Raw genomic sequence first — 11,536 nt, 5'->3', positions numbered from 1 at the left:
CATTTAATTTTGTTTGCCACTTTTTACTAGCTAAAAGTTTTCTAGCATCTTCTTCTATCTCAATAATTGTATTATATGTTTGTGTGTGTATATACATATATATATATTATATATATAGAGTATATATAATATTATATATATTTTGGAGATGGAATCTCACTGTGTCACCCAGGCTGGAGTACAGTGGTGATATCTTGGCTCACTGCAAACTTTGCCTCCTGGGTTCAAGCAACAATCCTGTCTTAGCCTCCCAAGTAGCTGGGATTACAGGCACCCACCACCACACCCAGCTAATTTTTGTATTTTTAGTAGAGATGGGGTTTCACTATTTTTGCCAGGCTGGTCTTGAACTATCTGCCTGCCTTGGCCTACCAAAGTGCTATGATTACAGGTGTGAGCTGCCACACCTGGCCAATCTCAGTAATTTTAAATAGACACTTTTGACTTTATCTTGGTCTGTTGGTTATTTGCATGTCCATAGAGGCATTTTCCATATCTGTTCCTCCATTCAAATGTTAGGTGGCTTTATGGTTTTTAATGTCATTCTCTGGTTCCTCCCATATTCCACCAAGGTCTCAAACAAGAGTATTCTTGGATCCTGAGATGGAAAACAGGATAACCTTTCTTTAGCCTATTTGAGTAGGCACTTCTCACGCTTCACCATCAGTGCCCAGTGATGTGTAGCGGCCCTTTGAATGGCAGCTCCATACCGCCAATCATTCTGTCAGCCCTTTTGCATAGCTCTCAGCTCCTCCTGCCCCCAGAGTAGTTCCATATTAGAAGTTAAATTGAGGAACTGTCAAATTACTTAACTACTTCCTGCTGGCCTGCAGGCTGTCTGGAGATGAGACTGTCCCTTGGCTTTCTTCGTCTTTTCTAGATTTTTATTGCACAGCTTCTTTCCTGTTGTGCCTTCCACTCTACCTCCCTTTTCTATTCCCCATTTACCAGTTTCTTATTTTAAAGATTATTCTCAATAAGAATGACCTCCAGTTTACATATACTGGAATCAAGATTCTCCCAGTCACCAGAAAGATGCAGAGGAATAAGTCTGTCTAGTCTCGAGCCTTGTGAGACAGGAAGTCTTTTTTTTTGTTTTTTTTTTTGAGATGGAGTTTCGCTCTTTTTGGTCAGGGTGGAGTGCAGTGGCGCGATCTTGGCTCACTGCAACGTCCGCCTCCCGGGTTCAAGCGATTCTCCTGCCTCAGCCTCCCAAGTAGCTGGGATTACAGGCGCCTGCCACCATGCCCAGCTAATTTTTGTATTTTTAGTAGAGATGAGGTTTCACCATGTTGGCCAGGACGGTCTCGATCTCTTGACCTCGTGATCTGCCCACCTCAGCCTCCCAAAGTGCTGGGATTACAGACGTGAGCCACTGTGCCTGGCCAAGACAGGAACTCTTGTTGGGAGGGTCCGGTGGTGGGTCCAATGGCAGCCCTGGGAGCCTCCGTCCTTCAGGCTAAGCACCACAGTATCTTCACTCCTTGCTTCTGGTTTGTGTTAAATATACATTTTTAGTGGTAAAAATCAGAGTTATATAGTAATCAGCCGGCAATATCTTTAGGTCAGCCCTAACTAATTTTATCTTTTCTACCTTCCCCCCTTTAAACGTTGTAAGGGGAAATGCCCATGTGTTTTATATCCTGTTCTTCATATTAAGAAAGTTGTGGGGCTGGGAACACAGTTACTTGGGAGAGAGCAAGGTGAAATTCTGGGTACGCTTTTGGCTTCACCCCAGACCCCATCCTGCCTCTGAGTGGTGGGACCAGGACCTGGAGGAGGCAGCCAACGGCCATGCACCTGCTGAGTGTGTGTCCTGTTGTCTGAGCTCTTCTTTTGGAACAATTTGAAGCGAGGTTTTCGTGTCTGGGTTACAGTCATGGAACTCTCTTGTTGAGTTGTGTGACCCTGGACTTTCAGCTCCTTTTTCCTTTTTCTTTGGAGCTGGAAAGGTAACATGTGGGCTGGAGAAAATGAAAAGAAAATCCATTAATTTGAAATATTGTGGAGAATTTGTTCTCTCTATATTATATAACTCTATTTCTATCTTATCTTTCTAGACTGCTTTCTAATTTGGTGTCTACGTGGGACATATTATTTCAGTGTTTCATATACAGTGGAAGCTTACTATATATTTGTTAAAAAGAGAAATAAAGATAGAACAGACAAATGCAGTCTAGCTAGGGAGATGGTATAACAGGAGCATTGTGATGGACATTTGGACATGTAGGTTCCAATCTCATCCTTATCATAACTACCTCTGTGATTTTATCAAATTATTTAAACTAAGCTTCTCTTTTCTCTTCTGTAAATGAGGAAGTTGTTAAATGATGTCTAGGTGTTTGCCCTTCAAATTACTACTATTTTTTTCAATAGTTACTTATCAAATACATGCCAGGCACTGTTAGGAGAGCTAGAAATGTGGTAGACAACCAGCCACCGTCCCTGCTCTTGTTGATGTTGCTTTATACTGGGGTGTGGGGTGTCTTCTTTCCCCCACTGGATAGCAGAAATAGTAACTTGAAGGACAGTCTTGGATTTGTATCTGATTTGGGCCAGGCCACTACAAAACCTTTAAATGCTTTATTTTCCTATCTGTAAAGTCAAGATAGTAATGTCTAACCTAGTTTACCTTATATAGTTGACTAAAATAAAATAATGTATGTGGGAATACATTTGAATATACTAATAGTAGTAGTGTAAAGTACAGCATGTAGTAGTGTCTATAGAAATGTAAAATATTTTATTTTGCTGTGAAATTTAACCATATAATTCACTAAAGCTTGGATGGGAAAAATCCTAAATTAACTTAAACTTGGAGTTTGGAAATTGTTTAAAATTTCAAGTATATTTGTTTTCTTCTTTTACAGAGAAAGATAATGCTAAATATGTTTTAGACACGATGATGGCTGACCCTCCTCCCCAGTGCCTTGTCTGGCTACCTCTCATGCACAGGCTTGCCCATGTTGAGAATGGTAAGCAGAACTTTTATTGTTCAATTCGTCATGCTGTAGAAAGTATAGGAACTGATTATTTGCAATGTCCTTAGCTATTAATATCATTGAAAATTACAGTTGACATTTGCTGTCACTCTGTCATTTGATTTTGTGGTTTTGGCTTTCAGAAGAATATTTCTTTCAAAAAAGGGAGGATACTTACTACCTTTTTTTTTTTTTTTTTTTTTTTTTTGAGACAGAGTCTCACTCTGTTGCCCAGGCTGGAGTGCTGTGGTGCAATCCTGGCTCACTTCAACCTCTGCCTCCCTGCAACCTCTGCCTCCCAGGTTCAAGCGATTCTCTCACCTCAGCCTCCTGAGTAGCTAGGATTACAGGCACTGGCCACCATGCCTGGCTAATTTTTATCTTTTTAGTAGAGACAGTGGTTCACCATGCTGGCCAGGTTGGTCTCAAAGAGACTTATTACTTTAAAAAGGATACCAAGAAGTAGGCTGGGCATGGTGGCTCACACCTGTAATACCAGCACTTTGGGAGGCCGAAGCGGGTAGATCACTTGAGATCAGGAGTTCCAGCCAGCCTGGCCAACATGGCGAAACCCTGTTTCTACTAAAAATACAGAAATTAGCTGGGTGTGGTTGTGGGTGCCTGTAATCCCAGCTACTTGAGGGGAGGCTGAGGCAGGAGAATCGCTTGAACTTCGGAGGTTGAGGTTGCAATGAGTTAAGATCGCGCCACTGCACTCCAGCCTGGGCAACAGAGTGAGACTCTATCTCAAAAAAAAAAAACAAGAAAGGATACCAAGAAGTAGTCATATCAGGTCATACAACTTGAAGTATAGGCTATCCCTGCCTAAGATTCCAGATGACTGTTTTCTATTTGAGCCCAGCTGCTTTTTAGCCATTACTTCCTGTTTCCTCTTTGATTTATCAAACTCATAGCTCTAAAAAACTGTGTATATGCTATACCAACTGCTAAAACTATAATTATTTTGGAATAATTTAAAGAAAAATAGCCAAGATATAATTTAACAGTGGATTCCCTTTTTTTCCCCATTTTTTTCCTTTACCATTTTGCCTTGAAACTATTCTTGGTGTCCCTCCCAGTAATTTGACATAAATCTTTGTTTTGCTTTCAGTTAAAATGGTACTTATCTCTTAGTGACTTCTTAATTTTTCCTGCTTTTGCCATCAGTTTATCTCCTCCTTTAGGTTGTTGGAGTTTGTTAAAGGGAAGGCCATCGCTTTTCTAGTAACCTTCCCTCTCTCCAGGCTCTTGCCTTTCTTCATTCCTCAGAACAAGGAAGAGCCAAGAGTCCGCTTTTAATAAACGTCCATACTGTTTTTACTTTCTCGCTCTCATATCCATACTTTAAAATAAATTTTTCTCAGCCTTTTACCCAACTACGGCTTTAGTTCACAAGTACCTCAGATTAAGGATTCGTTTCTTAAAGGACCAGAATCTCTCTAGATTAAAACAGCATAATTTTAAAACAGGATTCTTGGATAGATTTAAATTTTGGAGAGCGATGCTTTTATAGCCTTGTTTTAGTAGTTTTTTGTCCAATTGATTTTCAGAAAATCATTTTGTATTAGCTATACCAAGTAGAAAGAGCCTCACTTGTCAAGATACATTATTATCCATATGCATAGGAACATTTTATTGTGACTTTGATGAAGTATATAATTTATTGATTACATTCTTAGTGTATATGGTTTGTAGTGTTTTATCAGAGACAGAAATTTTATAAAATAATTAAAATATCTAGAAATAAAAGGTTACCTATCACACTAATATTTTTCTGTATGTCAGTTTTAATGGTGAGAAACAAATTATAAAATTATAGTATTTATGGTTATTTTGGTTTGGGCTTTATGAAGTTCATCATGAATTATATTGACATTATATTGACTTTACTATGCATAAGGAAAAATATTCACTCAAGCAAAAGTTGCACTTTATACATTGATTTACTAATCCAAGTGTACAGTATATAAGAAGGTAACTACTAAGTGATGCACTTTACCAAAATAATACTTTTACCAGAACCTGAGCAGTCCTTCTCTTTCTTATTTATAATTGACCCAACACACTTGTTAATTTTTTCATCATTCTGGTTCTCTGCTTTTCCACCTGTCACCCATTCCACTGACTAAGGATTGGCTCTTGACTGGTTTGGAAGAGAACACAGGAGAATCACATAGACATATATGTTCAACCCAAATTATCAGAATGTATTTGATAATTTAATACTAACATACATATATCTTTTAATATTAACCTAAATTACTTAGAATTATAAATATTGGCTGCACAGATGTTGACCTCATTGACGTTTGCTGAGATTGAGGGAGACCTGTTCTCTGGAGGAACTATACTAGGCTGTATAGTTACTTTGGAACACATGCTCTTAATTAGCATTTCCAGCATTCCTTAGAAACACTTTGATGGCAAAAAACTGAATTTCTTAGAAGAAGTAATATCCTTTGGATTTCTCATTACTGAGTTTAGTTTTCTTTTAGTCCCTAGTGATAATGTTATATAATCTTGCTCATATAGTTTTTCTTACCTCATACTCAATGTTTTTTGAGTCTTGATTCACTAGTTAATATATATTTTTGGAAGCAAGTCTAGAAGTCCCTATAATTGAAATAAGATTGTGGTCTTATATATATAATGCTAGAAAGAGTTGTTCAGTGAAGATGTGAGTATTCTATCCCTCTTTTCATTTTCTTTTTTTTTTTGTTTTTGAGACGGAGTTTCACTTGTTGCCCAGGTTGGAGTGCAATGGTGCGATCTTGGCTCACTGCAACCTCCGCCTCCCAGGTTTAAGCAATTCTCTGGCCTCAGCCTCCCGAGTACCTGGGATTACAGGCACGCACCACCATGTTCGGCTAATTTTATATTTTTAGTAGAGATGGGGTGTCTCCATGTTGGTCAGGCTGGTGTCAAACTCCTGACCTCAGGTGATCCTCCCGCCTCGGCCTCCCAGAGTGCTGGGATTACAGGCGTGAGCCACCACGGCTGGCCTATCCCTCTTTTCTATTAACTTCCTTTTCTTGTGTTCAGAGTTGAATTGTCAGAGAAAACAATTATGCTACCAACATTTAAAAGTATAAATAGTGATCTGTAACATACAGTTGTGTATTGCCCTTGATAGTACACTGGAATGATTAGATTAGAATCAGTAGTCTGTGTTAAATTTTTTTTCTGATGTATTAAATCTTTTCTTTTTTTTTTTCTAGTAAATGGCTAGTTAGACTAGCAGACAATTTAGATTCTTTAGTTGTAATTGTGTTTTGTTTTGTTTTTGAGAGAGTCCTGCTCTGTCACCCAGGCTAGAATGCAGTGGCGTGATCTCCACTCACTGCAACCTCTGCTTCTTGGGTTCAAATGATTCTCGTGCCTCAGCCTCCTGAGTAACTGGGATTACAGGCATGTGCTGTCATGTCCAGCTAATTTTTTTGTAATTTTAGTAGAGACAGGGTTTTGCCACGTTGTCCAGGCTGGTCTCGAACTCCTGGTCTCAAGTGATCCGACCACCTCAGCATCCCATAGTGCTGAGATTACAAGGGCGAGCCATCGCATCCAGCTCTAATTTTGTTTTTACCTTTGTTTTTATATTAGATTTGGTATTCCTCTGTATTGACTTTGTTCTCCAAATGAAAATTTATTCTTTCTTCTTTTATTCCATCTCTTCTCTCCTGTCCTTTTTCTTCCCCTTTTCTCTCCTGTCCGCAAGTCTTCCATCCCGTGGAGTGCTCCTACTGCCGGTGTGAGAGTATGATGGGTTTCCGCTACCGATGCCAGCAGTGCCACAACTATCAGCTCTGCCAGAATTGCTTTTGGCGTGGCCATGCCGGTGGCCCTCACAGCAATCAGCACCAGATGAAAGAGCATTCATCTTGGGTAACTGCTTTGTGTTTCATCTGTGTCCCTGAATGTTAACCTGTTTTATCAGTAACAGCCCCTGGGCCAGTTTCCTCATGGATGCCTACCAAATAAGGATGTGGTGTAGTAAAATCTTAACACTAACATTTATGCCAGGGTTGCAAAAATGTGCTTCCTCACTTGATTTTAAAAGCAGAATTTTTAAAAATTCCAGGAAACAAAGACAGTACGTTTGAAATGGTCTCTTTTATTCAGTAAAATGGAATGTTGCAGTGCTGTCTTTCCAAAGTGAAAAGTGGGTTTCTTCTTATTTCAAAATTGTACAGTCCAGACGCGGTGGCTTACGCCTGTAATCCCAGCACGCTGGGAGACTGAGGCAGGCGGATCACGAGGTCAGAAGATCAAGACCATCCTGGCTAACATGGTGAAACCCTGTCTCTACTAAAAATACAAAAAAAAAATTAGCCGGGTGTGGTGGCTACTTGGGAGGCTGAGGCAGGAGAATGGCGTGAACCTGAGAGGCAGAGCTTGCAGTGAGCAGAGATTGTGCCACTGCACTCCAGCCTGGATGACTGAGCGAGACTCCTTCTCAAAAAAAAAAAAAAAAAAAATCTTAAAATTCTTTTTGCAAGCAAAATTTCCTCACATTTACAGGGTTTAAATGTTGCAAGGAAAGTTGCAGAAAAGAGTTAAGTATTTATACCTGTAAAGTTGGAAAAAACATTGTATTTTACGGCCATTGCCACATTGGTGTCTTTACCTTCAAAAGTAGTTTTTAAAATAATAATATCTTGGTGGAAGTCAACATCTGATTTTTCTGTGGTTCTTATAAATTATGTAACATGGTTATCATCAATTATTTTCCTTCCTTTCTCTCAGTTTATTTCCAGAGTTTTAAAATGCCATATTTTCCTTCCAAAAGTTGCTGCAGACTTTGTTTTAAAATCTTTCCCCTAGTTTTTGTTTGTTGGTTGGTTTGCTAAACGGTAGAAAAACATGTAAGGTCAGATGTATAATTCAGGATCTAGGTTCTTTAGCCTGGTTATCCTGTTGGCCTTCAAGTATTAGAAAGCTTTAATAACCAGTTTTTATTTTCCCTTTCGTTGTCTTAAAACTCAACCAAGAAAAAGCAAATAAACTCACATCAGGAATTAAAGAAAAAAACAAAACAAACTTCAACCCACATGTACACTTAACTCTTGTTCCTTCATCCTGAAATCTGTTAAAGATCCCCCCCCTTTTTTTTACTGGATAGGTTTCTGTTATACTTAACGATAACATTTTGTTAAACTGAATATCCTATCCTGGGTCTTGTTGTGTTGTGAATTCCATTTTTTTGGTGGTGGTTGTGTTGAAGAGCCACTTCTAAAATCCTAAAAAAAAAAAAAAAAAGGAAAAAAACACAGTAGTTTCTTTTCTTTTTCATTGAATAAAGAAAATTTACAGATTTTCAAATTTTTTTTTTTGAGACAGAGTCTTGCTCTGTCGCCCAGGCTGGAGTGCAGTGGCCGGATCTCAGCTCATTGCAAGCTCCGCCTCCCGGGTTCACGCTATTCTGCCTCAGCCTCCGGCGTAGCTGGGACTACAGGCGCCCGCTGCCTCGCCCGGCTAGTTTTTTTGTATTTTTTAGTAGAGACGGGGTTTCACCATGTTAGCCAGGATGGTCTCGATCTCCTGACCTCGTGATCCACCCGTCTCGGCCTCCCAAAGTGCTGGGATTACAGGCTTGAGCCACCGCGCCCGGCTATGTTGTTAATATTTTTTCCACTTCGTGTGTGTGTGTGTAGAGTCTAACTCTTTACACTGGGATAGTTTTTGCTGTTTAACCTTTCGTGATGACTGAGTTTGCTGATATATTTCTACTGAAAATTCTCATTCTGGATGTTGGGGCTAGGAGAATGGGGAACTTCTTATTCCCCCTGGTTTGAACTTCCTCATTTGACTAACCTATAACCCTTTTAAAAATGGGGATTTTGTATTTATTTAGAGACAAGTGACTGATACTGCTTTATGATTTGCATGTTTTCATCTACTCTTGAATTTTTTCATTGGGTTATAAGATACATACAGAAAAGTCTACAAATCACAAATGAATTCTTACATTTCTGTTTGACCCTCACAGCACTCTTGTGAACCAGATCTTATTTCCATGTGTTGTTATTATTTCAGTTTTTTTGTTTTATAAATTCTTTTATTTTTGTTAAAGTGACTTAATTTTTAAAAAAATTTCAAGTATTGTTATCCCGCATAATTTTGAAGCTAGTATGATAAACGTGTCAGTTCTGAATTTTGATGGATGTATGCCTTGCATATGGTAGATGCATACTGGTAAGGTCTTTTAGCAGTATGTGTAGGTGTCTGGATGTAACTTCTTTTCAAAGTTAAGATTCTGTACGTGCAGAGCTCTTGCTCTTTGAGGAAGATGTGGTTGAATTTTGAGGCTGAGCAAAGAGGTTTCCAGCTAACAAAAAGATGTGCTACCAATTTAACAGTAATTTCTTTGCGATTGTCAGCTGTGTTTATACTAATATTTTGAAAAAAGTGTCTATATGCTCACATGTGAGTTTAAGTGTGTGTTTAACCAGCTAGTATATGAATTTTCATTGTAGATGTGATATGTGAGTTTTAAGTAGTACCAGGACGTTTATTTTGATTTTTGCAAAAATTTCTGTTAAATGTTTTATCTCAGTAACTATGCAGTATAATTCATTATTTTAGTCCTTTGTCTGTTTTGTTTGCCTTTGTTACAAAGAAAATGCCATATGGTACCATATCTGAGATTCATCCTGTCTGTTCATTATTTCACTCAAAATTTATTTTTTAAGCACCTACTGTGTGCTAGGTCCTGTAAGAGGTATTTGGGATACATCTATGAACAAACTAGACAGACTCCTGCCCTGTGGAGCTTAAGTTTTAATGAGTGTGAAAGAGACTGCTGGAGCTTGTTAGCGTTACTCTTTTCCTATTCTTGTTGGCACATGTCTAGACTACACTTTTCAGCCTTCATGTAGCTAAGTGGAACCAGGTGAATAGTTCTTGCCAGTAGAATGCAAACAGAATGATAGGTGTCCTTCCAGAAGAAGACAGTTAATAAATAACAGGGTGCCTTCTCTACCCTCTCTGCTATCTAGGTGTAGAGAATGTCATTACGACCCAGCGGAGCGTGAAACCATTAAGCGAAAGGAACCTGGGTCTTTGAATGATGGGTGGAGAAGAATATCCAGCAACCCACTTGACTGTGATAGGGGCATGATAAGAACTTTGTGTTAAGTCACTGAAGTTTTAGTACTAGAAGTAGATTTCTGTTAAAATCTTAAAATGTATGGCATTGTCTTAACAGTCATGTGGCACACTTGATGAGGAAACTGACAATGGAGAGGGAAAGTCAGAAACCCATGTTATATAGTGGTAACCAGTTTGGTAAATGTGTCATCTGTGATCATTTGGAAGGCACACCTCACACCCATCGGGCTGTAGGTCAAGTGTTGGAAAAGATCAGAATGTGAGACTGTTAATGGTAAGGCGACATAGGATAGAGATGAGTTCAGAAAGAATTGGCTAGTGCGCAAGCAATAAATGAAAGGGAACAGAGAAAGCTCTGACTCTTGGGGCAGTGAAAGGAAAAACAGACTGCTTCCAGACCCTAGAGAGAAAGCATAAGAGTTGAGAAAGGCTTTAAGCAACAAAGTCCTAGTAGACCTTCTCAGTTGAAAAAGGTGACTCAGTCCTGTAGCAAAGATCAGATTAAGGGTATGGGCTCTTGTTCTTGGCTGCTTATCAGAGTCCCCTTGGTTCTGCCTGCAGAGATTCTGATGTATCAGTCTGAGGTACATGAAACCCTGTACATAGACAGTTTTTAAAAGTTCCCCAAATGGGCCAGGTATGGTGGCTCACTCCTTAATCCCAGCACTTTGGGAGGCTAAGGCGGGCAGATACCTGAGGTCAGGAGTTCAAGACCAGCCTGGCCAACATGGTAAAACCCTGTCTCTACTAAAAATACAAAAAATTAGCTGGGTGTGATGGTGGGTGCCTGTAATCCCAGCTACTTGGAGGCTGAGGCAGGAGAATCGCTTGAACCCGGGAGGCAGAGATTGACGTTTCAGTGAGCCGAGATCACGCCATTACACTCCAGCCTGGGCAAAAAGAGTGAAACTCCATCTCAAAAAAAAAAAAAAGAAAAAGAAAAAATAAAGTTCCCCAAGTGATTCTGTCATACAGCCAAAGCCAGAAGCAACTGACCTTTTTCATATGGCCTCCAGGTGGCTTCTGTTAGTTGAAAGCAGGCGGCAAAGAAATACATTAGTCTTAGGAAAGAACTTTTTGTGTGTGGTTACTGGCACATGGAATCAACTGGAAACAAATAGATCAAAGGCCTACTAAGTTTCTGAGGGAATTACATTGGCAAAGAAATTATGAGACTGAACTGAACAAGCCCTTAACTATTTGAGCTATAAAACTGCTATTAAAAAAAAAAACAAAACAACGAAAAAAAAAAAAAAAAAAAAACCTCTGAGAACTTGGTCTGGCAGGGTAGGTTGATGGGTTGTGAAGGTTGTGCAGCCCCTCTGGACGGTATGCCAGAGCCCACCTGGCCAAGAAGGATATTGGGTAAGGAAGAAGCTCCTGCTCTGGCTCCACCATTGTATATTGGGAGCAGGAAGGGAAGGTGCAGATATATATAATATATATAT

The 11,536-nt window shown here is 39.4% G+C and overlaps 1 protein-coding gene across 1 annotated transcript in view; it reads left to right on the top strand.

The window, feature by feature from the left end:
* DTNB (dystrobrevin beta) overlaps positions 1-11,536 on the top strand; it is a 314,783-nt gene that overhangs the window by 107,360 nt on the left and 195,887 nt on the right. The window contains 3 exon segments of the mRNA XM_017876852.1: positions 2,871-2,892; positions 2,895-2,975; positions 6,697-6,863. Coding sequence (XP_017732341.1) covers positions 2,871-2,892; positions 2,895-2,975; positions 6,697-6,863 — 270 coding nt within the window.

The sequence above is a fragment of the Rhinopithecus bieti genome, unplaced genomic scaffold (genome assembly GCF_001698545.2).
Source record: "Rhinopithecus bieti isolate Rb0 unplaced genomic scaffold, ASM169854v2 scaffold_7681, whole genome shotgun sequence".
Classification (NCBI taxonomy): Eukaryota; Metazoa; Chordata; class Mammalia; order Primates; family Cercopithecidae; genus Rhinopithecus; species Rhinopithecus bieti.
Note: the sequence above shows the minus strand (reverse complement) of the source record. Positions and strands in the feature narration are given on the sequence as shown.